Source organism: Lutra lutra, chromosome 4 (genome assembly GCF_902655055.1).
Source record: "Lutra lutra chromosome 4, mLutLut1.2, whole genome shotgun sequence".
NCBI classification, from domain to species: domain Eukaryota; kingdom Metazoa; phylum Chordata; class Mammalia; order Carnivora; family Mustelidae; genus Lutra; species Lutra lutra.
In genome coordinates this window covers 126,358,798-126,376,025 of record NC_062281.1, presented here as the reverse complement: position 1 = coordinate 126,376,025, position 17,228 = coordinate 126,358,798, and the positions used below count along the sequence as shown (strand labels likewise).

The 17,228-nt window shown below is 42.5% G+C and overlaps 3 protein-coding genes across 7 annotated transcripts in view; 2 read left to right on the top strand and 1 right to left on the bottom strand.

Annotated features, from left to right (window-relative positions):
• The window catches only part of SAMD13 (sterile alpha motif domain containing 13), a 55,184-nt gene extending 47,147 nt beyond the window's left edge, over window positions 1–8,037 (top strand). The window contains exon 4 of one of the 2 annotated variants that reach the window (XM_047726803.1): window positions 7,875–8,037. In XM_047726803.1, coding sequence (XP_047582759.1) covers window positions 7,875–7,982 — 108 coding nt within the window. In that variant the 3' untranslated portion in view covers window positions 7,983–8,037. Of the gene's footprint in view, window positions 1–7,871 lie in introns of both variants that reach the window. The other variant, XM_047726802.1, reaches the window with a different exon arrangement.
• DNASE2B (deoxyribonuclease 2 beta) overlaps window positions 1–17,228 on the top strand; it is a 67,224-nt gene that overhangs the window by 11,715 nt on the left and 38,281 nt on the right. Inside the window, exon 2 of the mRNA XM_047726792.1 lies at window positions 15,831–15,913. The gene's annotated coding sequence lies outside the window, so the exon portion shown is untranslated. The remainder of the gene's footprint in view (window positions 1–15,830; window positions 15,914–17,228) is intronic.
• Window positions 8,124–17,228, bottom strand: part of LOC125098225 (uricase) — a 61,029-nt gene continuing 51,924 nt past the window's right edge. For 2 of the 4 annotated variants that reach the window (XM_047726798.1, XM_047726797.1), the window contains exons 5-8: window positions 15,484–15,670; window positions 13,800–13,923; window positions 11,746–11,829; window positions 8,124–9,679 (exon numbers count right to left, since the gene is read on the bottom strand). In XM_047726798.1, coding sequence (XP_047582754.1) covers window positions 9,605–9,679; window positions 11,746–11,829; window positions 13,800–13,923; window positions 15,484–15,670 — 470 coding nt within the window. In that variant the 3' untranslated portion in view covers window positions 8,124–9,604. The remainder of the gene's footprint in view (window positions 9,680–11,745; window positions 11,830–13,799; window positions 13,924–15,483; window positions 15,671–17,228) is intronic. The other 2 variants (XM_047726796.1, XM_047726795.1) reach the window with 1 other exon arrangement.

Below are 17,228 nucleotides of genomic sequence, written 5' to 3'. Positions count from 1 at the left end.
TTGAGCCAATTAGGTTGACATCAGTCTGTTTAATTATCTATTTGGGCAGATTTTGTAATGAATTTTTAATGCTAAGGTGACTTCTCCCAGCCACCCTAATGTCTGTAGGTTATTCATCAGCCTTCTGTATGATGTGCATGCAGAATGCAGAGTAACACTGGCCTAACCCACACAGAGTTAAAAAGGAAAGCACTGAAGCTGTGAATCCACATTGGAGGGGGAAGGGAACACTGGACTAGGTATCAGCAGACCTGGGTTCTGATCCCAGATCCTCTACTGACTTACCTGTAAGACCCTGTACAAGTCTCTTAACTTCTGTTGGTTCAATTGCCTATGTAAAATAAGCAAGTCTATCTAGAAGTTTATTTCAGCAATTTCGATGGTTTTCTAGGAATCAAATAATTTGAATTAGACGTGTCACTGCTCTCTCCACCATTCAGTGAAAACTCTACAACACTGTCCTGTCCTACAGTTTCTTTTCCCCTTCGTAAATGTTCTAAGTTTTCAGTCTGATTGATTCTTTCTTGCCTGTGTAGTGGACTGAGAATAGCTATTTCTCTTGAGAATTGTCACGTTTGCGTTTTGTACAAACCTATAGCTTTAAGTTAAAATTGTTCTCACTGTGTCCCTGGTGGAAGTATCCTCTGTCTAGGAATAGGACCTCTACACAATCAAAGCCTAGAGCCGAGGGGATGAGAAAGCACACATTTCCCAACTGGGTCACTGGGAGTGATGGTGAGTGGGGCCATTCGTATTTTTACCCTTTGGTTAACAGAGCCACGTGTTCTACCTTCTAAGGACATAGCACCACATAAGAGTAAAGTATTTAGTGTAAATACCACATCCTGGGGGATGGTGCCCCATCATCACATAGTATCATCTCCAAGCTAGCACCTCAGCTGTACCTTCAAAAGACCATTCCATTGCCCTTATCAAGTCAGCAGCTTCCAGATGGTACAGTATATGATAGCACTAGAGGATCATAAGGTCAGTTACAGACTGTCCTATCTCCTTCATTTTAAAGTAGGTCTCATGGTCCCTTGATCTGAATAATCTTGTGCAGGATTGTGTAAGCCCCTGGATAATGCTGCCAAGTGAGTCCCTGCAGGCAGGAAAAGCAAAGCCATACTCAAAATATGTATCAATTCTAGTTAAGATAAATCATTGCCCCTTTCGGAGTGAAAGGGGTCCAATGTATACAACTCATTGCCAAGTAGCTGCTTTGTGTTCTCAAGGATCAGTGCCATATCAAGTTCTCACTTGATTTTGGTCTCTACTGCTGGAAAGTTGGATGTTTGTGAGCAACAGTTATGATCAGTAATAGAAAGTAGAATCTTATGCTTTGGGGCCCATGTATGGCCTCATTCTCTGCTGTCATGGCTACTCTATTCATGAGCTCATTATGTCAGCATTGGGATTGCCAGTGACAAAGGCTAACTGACATGAACTGGTCAAGTCATTCTGTCTACTTGATTGGTCGGTGCCTCTTCCATGATTGGTACTCTTTGATAGACATTATGCAATAGAAAGATCCTCACGTTTAATGTTCAGTGATTTTTGCCCAGGTCTTAATTTATAAAGATCCCTCAGTGACAAAATGGTAAGTCAAAGCATTGAAGGAAGAATTTATTGCTTACATTTCCTGAGAAAGGATGACATACCATACCATGCAGGGCCAGAAGGGAAGCATCTGCTTTTGGTCAGAAAGCAAAAGCAGAGGTGAAGGGAAGGCCTAGAACAGAAACTTTATTGAGGTTTCCATGGAAAGGCAAACCAGGAAAGAGCTTAGGATTGGCTGGTTTGAATAATTCTGTCAGGCTTTGGGGCATAGGGGCTGTCTCTTCTCTAGTTGTCTGGCTTCTAGCCCTGGGTTGACTTATGATAGAAGAAATATTTGCTTGGTGTGTGGATTAGATAAGGGAGGTGGTTGGATCAGACAGGAAAGGAATGCTCCTAAGTAACTTTCCTATCTTTAGGAATTAGCTACCCCTGGGAGGGTCAATATCTCACTAGGTCTGTAAGGACCACCAAGATATCAAAACATCATAAGATACAGGGAATAAAAAGCATGACTAATACATAATAGATCCATTCACAGTCTCTCCCTTCTTCCCAATCTGCCAATCTTTTTCTTCCCAGGAGACTGACCAACCAAGCTATTTATATATTCTTATATAAATATATATTCTTACCTAGGACCCCTTTTCTTTCCACACTTACCTTTCTTAGATGACTCTTTGGTGCATTTCCAAAAACTGTATTCACTGAGAGTATTTACCTTCAATGCTGTCATAACAGCCATAACAGTGTGAGAGGTGTTGGAGAAACACTGGTGGATGACATGAAGGTCGGGACCCACATAACTTTCTTGTGTCCTCTAGCCCTACTTGTGCCTGATTCCAGATCTATCATTTCCATCTTAAGTGGATTGCTGCTGGTCTCACCAAACCGTAATGCCTAATGCATTTGGTAGAAACCAGCTCATGATGAATATCTCTGGCCACAAAGTCCTTCTATGTCCCATAAGAGACATTTGTCTTTACCCAGATTCAATAACACACCAGGAGCTATTTATCAAATAGTGAATAATTCTTGGCTATAGATGGCATGAGCCAGAACCCTAGGAGTCAATGTTGTAATTTTCATACTGGAGCTTTCTATAAACCCCATACAACATCTTCCTCAGTCAGGTGAATTTCTAAATAGCATCATGTCTACTAATTCATATGGCTGAAGCATCAGGAATATTTGCACCCAGACTGGACCTGCTTTGGGACACACACAAAACTGAAAGACTTTGTCACCCAGTAGATGGATTGGACCAATATTCCCCTTGGAATATCCCAGTGAAATGTGATGCCTCCAAAACACAGAAAGACTACCAGGCACTGTGCATTCTTCTTAGTGGTAGAAAGTTTGAGATGTAATAATGTGCCCTTTGGAAGAGATATCCTGGAACACCCTAGATCAGAGGTCATGAAACTTTTCCTATTTAGGCCAGAGATTAAATATTGTATGCTTTGTGGGCCAAATAGTCTCTATTACAACTACTCAACACATAATACATAAGCAAATGGCTGTGTTCCAATAAAATTTATTTACAAAAACAGATGATAAGATAGATTTTTCCAACCCCTGTCCTAGACCTAAAAACTTCACTAACATGGTGGGCTCCACCGTTTGCTAAGGTACAAGCACCACTTCTTGCTTTTCCAGTTCCATTAACATGATATCATGGGTACAACGAACAAATGTGATGTTCTGTGGAGGGTCCAGATGGTCTAGGTCCCAGATACAAAAAGTAGATTAATGTAGTCCTAGGGCAAGACTAAAAATGTATACAGTGGGCCATCCTATGTGAATGGGAAGTGCTTCTATTCTTCCTTCTTGATTTAAAAATCTAATAGGAGGGGGGCACCTGGGTGGCTCAGTCAGTTAAACATCTCTTTGGCTCATGTCATGATCCCAGGGTCCTGGAATCAAGCCCCACATCAGGGTCCCCACTCAGCGGGAAGTCTGCTTCTCCTGCTCCCTCTTCCCCTCCCCCAACTAGGGCTCTCCCTCTCTCAAATAAATAAAATCTTTTAAAAATGAATAAAAATCTAATAGGTTTTGTCCAAAACCCTCAGGATCCAGTCCCATGTATAATCCTTCCACTCTCGTACATAAAATTGTGTGAATCTTTGCCACTCTTAGGGCCTGTAGGCGTCTTCCTCCCTTAGCAGTCAAAGGCATGTCTCTGGCTGGGGTATGATGTAACTTGACCCTATTTATAGGTCTGGTAGCCTGAAGGGAAGGTAAAAAGAGACTCCAAGGAGACGTGCAGAAGGCTTTGCACTGCCTTCAAGCAAGGGTGGCAGTGTTAGATTTTAACAGGAAAGGCTAATCTACTTCTGCAGGACCAAAAAATTCTGGGAAATCTGGGAATTCAGGGTTTCTGGTGCATCAATCAGGAGCCTGACCTTGGTGTGTTGACCTCTCAGAACTGAAAGATCAATCTTCCTTGGACCTCTGTTCTTCTTATAATTAAGTCCTAGGCCTGATCCTAATTTTTTTTTTTTCTGTCATCTGGCTGTAGGTTTTCTTTATATGTTACCAAGGAGGACCTCTTGCTTTCATGATTTGCATTATATTGGTTAATCATCCTCATGTTTTTTCATTGTCTTTTTCTTTTTTTTTTTTTAAGATTTTATTTATTTATTTGACAGACAGAGATCACAAGTAGGCAGAGAGGCAGGCAGACAGAGAGGGGGCGGGAAGCAGGCTCCCCGTTGAGCAGAGAGCCCGATGCGGGGCTCCATCCCAGGACCCTGGGATCATGACCCAAGCTGAAGGCAGAGGCTTTAACCCGCTGAGCCACCCAGGCACCCCCATTGTCTTTCTTAATGTATTAATGGTTCCTAGCAATACCTAAACAAATTCCATCATCCTTATAATAATTATTACCCCCAATCCTTCAAGCATCCAAGATATTGCCACTGCCAGAGTGTTCCTTTCCTCCAGTATCCCATCCCAATTCACCTCAGGTGATAGTTTTAACAATCACAGAATTACAACATTCCAGGAGCTCATCGCCAGCTGGACAGTGGGCGGTTCAGCTCCCACAACCCCATTTTAGAGCCTCCTTCCCAGACACACTCCTAGATCCACAGGTTGGCTTCCTTAAGAGAGGTACAGTGAGACCCCGAGATTTTCATGCAGGTTTATTAAGGATCATTCTCTGGAACAACGCCTGTGAGCAGCGAAGGAAGCAGGACTAGGCAGAGGGAGAAGTTGGATTATGACACAGTTTCAACAACGACCTCAGGCAGTTAGGAGCTCTGGGACTGGAGTGTCCCTGCAGAGTTGTCCCGAATGAGGCAAGAAGGTTGAGACTTTGTATCTCTTACACTGACCAGCAATGGATGTGAGCTGCTCGCAGGGGCTGGGTATAAGTTGGGGTGAGGCAGCTTCTTTTAGCCAAGGGCAATTCCTCCAGAGGGACCCAATGATAAGCCTGCAGAGACCAACACTTCTGACATCTGAGTACTTTGGTCCCAAGGGAGATTCGGGTGATGCACACCATCTGTAACAACAGCTTTACTAGCCATTTTGTGAGCCCAGGGGAAACATTAACACACTATGAGGATAGCAGAGCAGAGGATGGAATGAGCCGGAGACCACGAAGCTATCCCTGAGTGGCCAGATCAATCCCGAGACAACCTATCTCTGAACTATTTAAGTAAACAAGATGTCCTTCCAGTTGAAGACACTCACAACCAAAAATATTTTAACCCCTGCATGCGTTATCTCAGCTAATCCTCAGTTACTCTGTAAGGTAGTTATTTTTATTATACTTATTTCAAAACTATAGAACTAAAGTTTAGGGTTACTTGCCCAAGGTCACACAGCTAGAAACTGGAGAAGCCCAATCTGAAACTTTGCATAATCTAGATCCAAAGTCCATGCTCTTTGCCCTTTTACAGACATCCATGTGACAACTGATCAGGCTGAAAGGGGGATGTGACTGTCCCCCAGATACGAAGGAAACAGTAGCCTATGTGCAGCAGAAGATCCAATAGGCACTAGAAGAGCTGTTCTCAAGAAGCTCACTGTCTGTCCCCTGACTCACTGTCTGGGTTGATTTGTACCCCTCCTTGCCAAATCCTATGTTCCTGCCTTATTTTTTGGAACCTGTAATTGTGACCTTATGTGGGAAAAAGGTTTTTGTAGATACTGTTAAGGATCTTGAGATAAAGAAACTACCTTGGGTTATTTGGGTGGGCCCTAAATCCAAGAGGAGATGACAGAAGAGGCAATGTGACCATGGGAGACCAGAGTAGTACAGCCACAAGCCAAGAAACCGAAGAAAGCTGTAAGACCAAGGACAGAATCCCCTCTATACCTTTAAAGCAGGCACAATCCTACCAACACCATGACTTTGGGCTTCTGGCCTCCAGAACAATGAAGGAATACATTTCTGTTGTTATCTACCCCCAAGCTTGTGTTACTTTTTTAGAGCAGCCTCAAGAAACAAATATACCTGGGGTCCTTCAATTTTATTTATTTATTTACTTACTTATTTGGCAAAATTTGTTTTATTACAGTGGTACAGAACTGAACCTGCAGTTTCTCCAAGGTATACCCACAAAACCCAATTGAAGTTGTTTTTTTAAATTATTTTTTAATTTAAATTAATTAGCCAAGGTATAGTACATCATTAGTGTTTGAAAACACTTATTTCCCTTTCTTATATAAAGAAATCAGCATGCCTTTCTTCCAAGTTTGGTTGAACATATTCCTCATGTGACAGATTTCCAATGGAATTCTTCACACTTTAAGGATTGAGAGTGAACTACTTCCACGATGGATGTTGTAAACCTGTAGAGGCGGGAATGAGCGTTTTTGCTGGGAGGAAGGTCCTTAGACATTCCTTCTCACTAGGATAGCCACAGAATCCAAAAACTTATAGAATTCCTGAGAGATTCCGGGCCAATGGAAGAATAAAAAGTAGCTGAGCTCTGAGAGAAATGAGAACAAAGACTATAGAAAATACAAAGAGAATAAGTTTCTAATATTTAGCAGCAGGAAGAACCCAGTGAGTCAGAAGGCTTGAAATCCATGTCTTTAGAAAGAAGCTTTGGTTTCCTCTTGAAATGCAGGCGAGGAAGCAGAAGTTAAAAGGTTTTGCAAAGGAGACTACAAAAGGCAAAGCCCAGTCTGTCCCAAGTCTGAAGAGAGAGAAAGAGAAAAAAAATGTTCTTTCTGGACAAGAGAGCTGGGAGTTTAGAGAGAAGTTCTGATTTCTGTAGTTAAATCTCGCATGTGATTGAAAAAGGTAAAGTCTGTTTCAATAACAAACAAGAAAAACACTATTTCCAAAGAGTGGTTTCTATTATGCTGAGAACAAAAGGAGAAAAAGCAGGTTACTGAAAGGTGAAGAATGGTATGAACTTAAGTCTGACTCTAAAAAGGAGAAAAAATGGAACACATTTTCTGAGCCTGTTTCTGTGAAAAGTTAGGGGATGAAATTAAGAGGATTTCAGCCAAGTCTTCGAATTTTGCCTCCAAAACCACAAGCCTGTGAATGACAGCTGCTCCCTTGAGGGCCTTGCAAACTGCTTCCCAGGCAGAAAATGGGCTGGGGTCACCTACCTTATGCCCGGACCATACTTGACACAGGGTTGGGGAAGGGATGGGGAAAAGGCAGGGAGGGCGCTATGTAGCAAGTCAGCTTTCCAGAAAAATTGGAACAAAGTCCCCGTAGCCCTTTGTAACGAAATTACCAACTGTTTTGATACAAATGAGCTCACAGGTGTTTACAGTTCACGGCACTTACAAAACCAGGTGAAACTCCCAGCCTGGTTTTCAGCATATAGTTTACAATTTTAACCACAAGAAAACATTCTTCCCAAAATAGGAATCTGGTCCTTGAAAATTTCACAGAGGACAGGCTTTCCAGTCCCGCACCTGGGACATAACATCCAATTGTTCATGTGTAGTCCATTACGATAAATGTTTTAAGAGCTCAGGAGAAACAAAATGCATGTGAGTACACAGTGGACCCCAGTTTCTAAGGATTCTGCTCTAATATGGACTTCTTCTCTGAAGCAACTACAGTGTTTCTAAAACTTACATGACCAATATAATATCTAGTAAGAAGGGCCTGATTGCGTTTTTTGTTTGCTGTTTGTTTTTAGAAAAAAATCATGTTAAACTCTAAATTGCTCTTCGAACTAGATCATCAAATCAGCACAGGAATGAAATGTACCAGCTATTTGGCCATGCAAGTGACAGGCTGTAAGCACATTCTGTAACATGAGTATTCAATGTGGCACGAAACTTTCCTTTATCAAATTATTTCTTCCTTCTTATCTCATGTTCTTTCCCAGCAGGCAGGAGCCTGTGCATGGCCTCCAGCGTCTTCTAGGGCTCGCTGCTCTCAGACTTCCCATCTCTCATCTCCCTCACAAAGTCCAATCACCATTCCTACTTGGATCTAACATCACATGAAAAGAAGTAAAATATTTAACATTAACATCATTTAATAAACACATATAGAAATTTCTGTGTGTCGGGCATAAATATGAATCACAGCACTTTACAGACATTATCCCGTTTTATCCTCAAAAAAACCTTTGAGACTCTATTCTCACCTCTAATTTACAGAGAAGGATGTTCGTCGTAGAACTTGTAAGAGGTGGATCCAGGAGCGAAGTGAGTTTTTTTAAATGAAACACTACGCCGTGCTAGCTTAAGTTACAGTACCAGAACCGGGGGACTGAAGCAGAGTTCTCAAACAATGCTAAGTACTCATATGTAACCATTATAAAAAATGGAGATTTTAAAAACTTGATAAATGGAGACTTTTTTAAATGGAGGAAGGTTATCTAGAATGTTCATGTGGACAGGTTTTCATCAGGGGCTTCTAAAATCACAGTTTATGAAGCTTTATGATACATATCTATATACAATAGTAGTATTAGTCAACTGACACAATCACCAGTCAAATCTGTATACACTTTTAAATCATTAATTACATTTATTTCTCTGATTATTATATTTGGGAGATCCAGAAAAGCACATGGTAAAAAAAAAAAAAATTACTCCTAATCCCACCATCTAGAAATCATCATCATTGATATTTTTTAAAGATGTATTTATTTATTTGACAGTGAGAGAGAGTGAGTGAGTAAGAGAGAGAGAGCAAGCGAACAGGGGGGAGGGGCCGAGGGAGAGAGAGAGAATACGGAAGCACAGTCCCCATCAAGCACGGAACCTGATGCAGGACTCAGTCTCAGACCCCGAGACCATGACCGGAGCTGAAACCACGAGTTGGCCACTCACCCAGCTGAGCCACCCAGGCAACACCATCACTGATATATTTATAGAGAATCTCTCATCTTCTTTCTCTGTGGATATTCATTGTTTGGTATAGTGACTTAGCATTTATTAAATGTGCTCTTTTTCCCAAAGTGATACATTATTCAAAGAAAAACAAGTTGTACTTTTTTTCAGTGTCTACTAAATATTCTCAAAGAGTTGTAAAAGTCCTAAAACCAATACATTAGGATTACAAAAATACTTTAAGAGTAGAAATAAACTCCCAGTGATATATACACTGGAACATTCTTAGAAATTCAAATACTCCAGTCTCATTGAAGCCATGATGGTGATAGTTTCCAAATATGATTTCATCATTACATTTTCTGCATTGCCTAGAGCAAAGTGTTAGCATCAGTAGGTTGAAAACAATGCTTACTCTTAAATTTGTGCACAGATTAATTGATAAGACACATCCATTAATTCATTATTGTTTTCTTAGTACATTGATTCTAAAATTTCTCTAAGATAGGAAGGCACAAGAAAACCAAAAGGAAATATTGATTTATGACTATTCTCATACCGCTTAACATTTGTGAAGTAAACTGTATCCACCAAGTGTGTTGTAATTATTAATCACAAAACACCTTGCTGAGCTAGTTGTAGAAGAATTCTTTCCTACAGGAGGAAAATTAACACTATAAATCAACACTCCAGTTTGAAAATTTGCATGGCTACATGCTATGATTTCTAGCATCACAAGAGGCTGAAGGAATTCCTCAGTTGAGAGGTGGCTACAATGTCACAGCTTCGAAGCCAGCTTCCTCTTGACCGTCCCAGTAATTCTGCCATATGGATTGTCTAAGGGTAGTAAGACCTGTAGAAAAACCACATGGCAACTTCAGAGGCATTACAATAGACCTCTCCTTTTTTTCCGTCAATCAACAATAAAAACCACAACTCGATAAATAGGAAAATGTATATGCCCTTCAGTCATACAGTTATTTCATGTACAGCAATGCCTTATTTTCTAGAAAATTTTGTAGAAAACTTTTCTAGAAAAGTTTTTGAAAAATTTTCATCATTGGGCTATTAATGTTTCTCAAATGCATTATATATCCCTGTTTTTTCAATAGAATGTTCTGAACATAATTTGGCCTTTGCTTGATGATTCACTTTGAACATTAGTCATTGTCCAATGCTAAAATACTGTCATGCCCTCAGGAACATTTGAGGTCCTCAGGGCTGTTAACCCAATACTAAGTGGCTCCAGAAAGCTATGAGTTTAGAGTGGCTCTGTCTTCCCACCCTGTCATTTGTCACTCCTCTGCCATTGTCGGTGTGTCCTAACTCCCCGCTTTTCATGTGTTGCCTTCGCTTTGTAGCCACGTGCTGGGTGGGGGCCCGAGAGCAGCTCTGACCAGCCCCAAAGTGCAGACACGGACCCGGGACAACTTGTCCAGCCTCTCAGATGTCTTCACGCAGAGCCCTGGCCTGAAGGAGCTGGGCTTCCTACCTTGGGGTCCCTTCCTGTTCTTCAGGTGGGAGCTAAGGAAGCTGTCAATCTGACTTCTTGGATAGAGAGACACAACCGGCAAGCCGGCAACAAGTCTTTGAGCTGGGATCGGTGCAGGCCAGAGGTGTCTGGGGGCCCTGAGGAGACCTCCTTTCTCTTCTAGCTTCCTGGGCTGAGCACTGTCCCATTCATGACACTTGACCCTTTTCTGTTTGGGGCCCTTTGTTTTAGCTTTGGCAGACATGGCCAGGATTACTTTCGGGTCCCTCTTGTGCTTTTTAGAAGGTAATTGTTTTAAAAGGCTTTCTACTCTAATTAGTGGGGTTTGGGTAATCACCCTGCTTTCCTTCCATCGCAGTCAACAACGCTGCCTCCCTGCTCAGCTGAGTGAACTGTACCTGGGGGTCAAAGTTGCTCTCCTCTGCCACACAGAGTTCTTGAGCAGCTATGCCAGGCATCTAAGCATGACTTCTCTTCCCAGTGCTGTTCCCCAAACCCCACCTACAGATGTAGTGGTGCAGAGCCCCCATGGAGCCCAGTAATATCATCTGCAGAACAGACACAAGGTGAGTGGTCAGAGGACTGTGGCTAAGAAGAAGACTCCTAGGTCAGCAGGCCCAGAATTCTATGGCCGCGGAGCCATGTTGATAGATGGCCCCTCCCTCCTCACCTACACACTAAAAGAAGCCATCAAGACGATGTTTTTCAAATTCTAGAAGTCCGTGAGAGGATGGATCAAACAGAGAGATCCTACCATTCTGCAAGTGGTTCGAGAGGGGAAGGACAGTTCTAATTTCCAAGGCCCCAACACTTCAGGCTGTCGAGTCAGACACTCCCACTTAGTTTAACCTTCTGTCATGGCTTCAAACAACTCCACGTAAGTGTTTTTCCCAAAACAAGGTTTCCTTTCAAAAAGTGCACTTCCTCATCTCGCTTTCTAGAATTGCCACTGGAAACACACTCTTTCATTTTTCTGTGGACATTTTCTGTTTATATGCTACTTAAGTTGACGACTGAATCCAAAGTTAAAGACGTTGAAGGAAAATGAAAATAGAATCTTTTTCTTCTCCTCCTCATCGCCTCATCATGGAAGAATAATGAAGCCGTGACCTTGGGTGGCACTTTTCAGAGAAGCAGATCTCAGAGCTGTCTCCTCTGGCACACTCTGTGCTTTCCTTTTCTTTGACTCCCCGCAGCCTCCAGCCCTCCTCCACAATCACTCATCCACTTCTAGGGTACTCCAGCCTCAGGTACCGAAAGGCCTGGAGTCTAAGAGGACTTTAATCAGTGGGAACTATAAATACTCCAAAAGCAACAGCTGTGAAGAGTTTTGCTTGGTGATGTTATCATCCCAAATTTATAAAGACAAGTAAGGGTGTGGGGGCAGGAGGGTGGATGTACTTTAAATATTTTTAAAGTTCTCTTACCTCTTCCTTGTTGATCAGTCCCATTTTGGACATGTCTATGTTAAAGTAGTGCATGTTGGGCAGGCTAATTTCCATGTCTTCTATCTGGAAGCCGAAGTAATATGGATCACATTGGGCAATGGTAAAGCTCTCTCCCTCTATCACTTCTCCCCTGCAACCCACCTGCCTTGCGCCCCATTACTCAAGTTCCACCTCTGTCCCTGAGACACCCTCTGGTGGTCCTCCACTGCTCGACACAGCTGTCTCCTGAGAGTCCTATTATTAGATGGTGGACCCCCCCCCCATTTCCCCTCCAAGTACAAAATCTGTTCTCAGAAAAGTAAGAGGTCCTTGGGTCAGAAACCTGTGCGATCTACGGTATCCAACTGGCCTCTTGGTGCTGGCCGGTCAACCTCTTAAACTCTTCCTCAGTCAAGTTCCTCCTCTCAAGGCCTGTCCCAAACATTTTCAGGCCCTGGGGTCAGAATACAATTGGAGGCCCACATACCAGATGTTTAAAAAAAATAAAAAAATAAAGTTATGAATCAAGCAGGAAACTTTTACGTGAACTATTGTCTATCCTTCCGACTTGACAAATATACCTTCATAACAACCTGGAAGACCAGGATGTAATTTAGAAATCTCTGACTGCTTGCAGTACCATCCCAGGATGTGATAGTGTGGGAAAAGCCAGACCCCAGGCCCATCGCACCTTCTCTCTTGGACTCACATGGGTGGACACCCTTCCCTTCACCTACTCTCAGGCCTAATGGTGTATGCACTGATGGCATAATCAGCCTCCAGAGGATGGGTCTGAGAAGGAGGTTCACACAGTTTCTAAAAGTAGTCTCAGGTTATTTGGGCAGTTAATTCTAGGGTGCAAGTATCCAGAGAATGATCTAGAAAGGGATGTGTGGGTCCCTGAAGAGTTTGTTGCCTTGGTCCCACTGACTCTTCTTCCAGTGGAAAGAGGCATAACCAGAGAAAGGCCTAGAAAGTGCTGGACCATGGCAGGCATCTCTCTTGCCCAAGTTGAAGGATGGTACTCGTCCTCTACATCCCATCATGGAACTAAATTCAGGCCCTTCTTGACAGATTTCTGCTTCCCAACAGCCTCCAAAAGGTCTCCTTGTCTGTAATCCATTATCCTTTTAATTTGTCACCCTTTTTTTAAGAGCGATCTTTCTAGAGGGCAAATCCAGTAGTGCCACACCTTGGTTCAACCCCTCCGTGGCTGCTAAGAGCTTTAAAGTTAAAGTGCAGACTATAAACAAGCCCACAGAGATCCTCCTGATCTGGTTCCTGCCTCACCCCTAGCACATGGAAAGATTTTCACTCATGGAGCTTCATATATAGCAGATCCTCAACAGTAAATGACAGTTCTATGATGCCATCTGGTCTCTATACTTACCACGCTCCCTCACCCTTGAGTGTGAACCCAGATAATCCCTATTTGTCCTTTAAGACTAAACCCAAGCCCCTCACCCTCAGAAAGCCTGGCTGGCCCTATGTCCCATTCCTGAGTTAGACGCCTTTCCCTGTATTTCCATTATGTTCTATCCTCTACTGCATCATTAGTTTACTTATTTCTTTTTTTCCTCTTACTCAGTGATGACCTCTTTGAGGGTAGGCACCCTGTCTAATTTATCTTTGTATTCTTCATGTGTTGACAGAGATATAATAACCATCTAATAACATCAGATGGATGGATGGACTCTGTCTGCATCTATCCTTCATTCCCTGTCTACCCTGAAACACAGACCCTTGGCCTAATTATTCCTCCTTCAGGGCATTGAGCGTCCTGATATGAGGCTTAAGTTGTGGCAGGTTGGAAAGACCCACAGAATTTTCAACAAACCTAAAGAACTATAACAGTGGCCCATGTTTTCAGGTTGGACAGATTTTTCCATTTTTTGCTCTCTTCTCACTTGCTATAACAAGCTTTTGAACAACAACAGATGTCATTTTTCATGTGTCTTCCACTGTCTTATTTTAACTCTCAACTCTCTTGTCAGAGCTGACAGGAGACACAACACGTTCTCTTAGTCTTCAAGATGGCAAGTGACAAAACATACCTCAGGAACCTGGCTCAAAGAGTGCACCTGGATGTCATAGAGGGTCTTCTGGACAGAGGGGGAGTACTCGCCTTTGTCATAGGGTCCAGAAAATTTCTCCAGGACAATGTCCCGAACAGTATCCCTAAAACACAGAAGAGAGACCTGAGGACTCATAAGGTGTCTTTTAGGAATGCACTATAAAGTTGAGAAGTGGTGACCTTCTGTTTCCCCAGAAAACAATTTTATTGCTGATTTTAGAAGAGATTAATATCCTGTAATGCCTTACTCCCGAAAACACCTCACTTCCAATTTCCCTATGCACACACACACGTACACACACACCCCATTCAACAAAGGTATTGTCACTAGGCAATCTTCATCATCTGGAACTAGGGCTCACTGGACATTACAGAGTAAATCTTCCTCCCATTTGAAGAACCCATGAAAAGGACTTACAAGTATGCTACACTCTTACTGCTTTGCTTGGCCAGTTCTTTGCGTTATTGTTTTTTCGGGGTTTTATTCTGTGTCAGGCTTGGTGTTAAGGATTTTACCTAATTAATTCATTGAATGCTCTCAATATACCTGAGACAGGTATTATTATTATTCCCAATTTAGACATGAGCAGTCTTAAAATTAAATGATCCACACTAAGTCTCTTTCCTTAATAGGAGACCCAACTAAGACCCTGATTCTGCCATGTTCAATTTTGTGTTCTTTCCAACATAAATACATCAGCCTCCTGCCAGTGGAAAACACTTAAAAAAGGAAAAAGAAGATTGAGATGAGGTTCTCTGTAAGCCTTTTCAAACCCATCCCATAATAAAAAGAGTAGAGCAAAACTATGCCAGTGGGAGGAAGTTACCAGGGGGCAGATTCCAGCCGGTCAGAAAGTAACATTTCTAACAATTAGAAATTCAGCAGAGGAATGCCTGGTCAAAAAGCAAATTCAGAGTCCAGAAGCCTAATTACTGCTTGTCAGGGATATTATAATAATAACCACACCTTTACATTGTTAAGGCATTTATCATTTATAAATTGCTTCTGTGAATATCATCTCATTTTGAGTTAGCCTACAGTGACCAACTGTCCCAGTTTGCCTGTGACCAAGGGGTTACCTGGGACATGGGACTTTTCAGTATCAAAATCAGAAAAGTCCTTGGCAAACTGAGGTTAGTTTGTCATCCTCATGTAGCCCTCTCTGCATCTACTCTGAGGGAGTAAAACCAAATATCATTATCCTAGCTTGATACAGTGATTCTTGAAGTGTGGTTCCTGGGTCAGCAGCAACAGCCTCAGCTGGGAGCTTACTAGAAATGCAAGGTCACAGGCCCCACCCCAGACCTACAGAATCAGAACCTCTGGAGGTGGGTCCAGTAATCTGCAATCTAACAAGCCCTTCAGGTGACTCTGATACACAATAATGTTTGAGAACTACTGATGTAATCAATTAAAAAACATAGAATGGATATTAGCTGGTCCATTTAAGGTCATTTTACCTAATAGCACCTAGGATTTCAGTGCAGATTTACTAATTCAAATCAAGAGCATGGTCTTTCTGTTATCCAACAGAAGGGACCCTAAACAGTGGGAGGGTTGAATTGGATGACCTCTAAGTTTCCCTTTCAGATGAAGAGTCTATGACCTTGGGGCCCCTGGGAAGAGGGAAGAGCCAGCACCAGACCCTAGCATATGCTCATACCAGGTAGCATCAAAATCCATGTCTCTATATTGGTGATAGCGCCATTTACAGTACACTTGGGTGGCAAAACACCGGTCCTTCACCTCAGGGAGGGTGGTGAACTGGTCCTTGATGAATCCTTCAAATCCAGACTGGGTTGTTTTCAAGACCTTGAGGTCTTTGATTCCAGAATGAATGACTGGAGGTCCTGTTTTAAGTAAAAACATAGGGGGATGAGGTCATAAACAAAATAGTGTCTTCTTACTGATACCTAGCTCTAAGGATCCTGGTCATTAAAACATGGTGCATGGTTTGAACAAAGAACTGCCTCACTGCCCATGTTTGCTGTCTCTCTGTCTCCTCTGAAGTCCCAGGGATGAGGATGGTGTGCCTTTCTCTTTGTCTGGATTCCATGACTCCCTGCCTTTCTCCAGCCCTAGGAGAACTGAAGGTGAGAGACTAAACCTTGTTGGGTTGAAACCCACAGAAATGAATACCTTCTTCTCAGCTCCATGTACAGGTGACTTCTAGGCCAAATACTTTGCATTTTTTGAGCTCTCCTTTACTCAACAGATAATCATACCGATTTGTAAGCTCCTCCAGAACAGTTCTGCTGTTTGACTGCCTTTATGGGATGGGGGAGAGTTAATCCTCATGTTGATCATCTACAGGCTGATGGCTCCAATTATCATCAGACCCTCAGTTCTCTTGTGGTCATGAGCGCACTAAAACCAGACAACTTCCTGAATGGGTGGCACTGTGGACCTGGCTCGACCTAAATAGAAACTGGGATGATGAAGCAGGACCACAGGGCACAGAGCTGCCTAAGTAAGTACCCATAACTTTTGGTTTGGGCCGAAGGAGAAGGGACAAAGTTGGTTCATGGGGACCTGGGGGAGAGAGGGCAGAGTTGGCAAAAATAGAGGGGATGATATAGCTCTCCTGCAATTCCTGACAACAGTAGGCAAAGGGGGAAGGTGAAGGAGTGATAGCTATAATCTGAAGAAGATATTTAGTTGTGTACCAGGCATTTCTAGCTCAGGACCCGGGACAGGTGGAGAGCAGAGTAAGTGAAGGGAAGATTCTCTCTTTTTCTATGTGGAACACACTGTAGCTCTGCAGTTCGGTGAAGCTTGAACAGAACACGGCACTGGAAGACACACTTCGAAATGCCAGAATACAGTGTTCTGCATCATTCTTCCCAAAGAATGATGCTTCCCAAACAAGCACAGCCAATGCTGAGCAGGTCCTGTGAAGCAATAGTGGTTCCCAATGGGTGCAAACTTCTCCCTAAACACATGTGAGGCAGACCTCCAGACTGTCAGGAGGTAGGAGAGTTTGACTGGAGAGATTCAACAGTGTTGTAATGAGAGAACTACAAGGGCAGGAATATTCAGGAATTAACATCACTTATATAAAAATAGACTTATATAAAAATAGACTTATTTGTGCAGGCTGGAGAGGCTGGATGTTCGGGGTGCAGTTGGGTACAAACCCCAAGTAACACTGTGCCATGACAGGATGACTAAGGTCATCTCTTTTCAGTCATGAAGTTAGACTTGATTAATACCTTTCTTGGCTTGTTTAGTGTATAACTCAAGGGCCACAGGCGTCAGGCATCACTATATTGTACATGGTTTTAGTTGAAGGACAAGAATATAATTCGATCCTCAATTAAAATATAGGGCAGCTCTTAATAACCCAATAGTTTATATCTTCTATATGGTTTAAGTTGTTGTGGTCAGTTCAGGAGCTGCAGAGTTTAG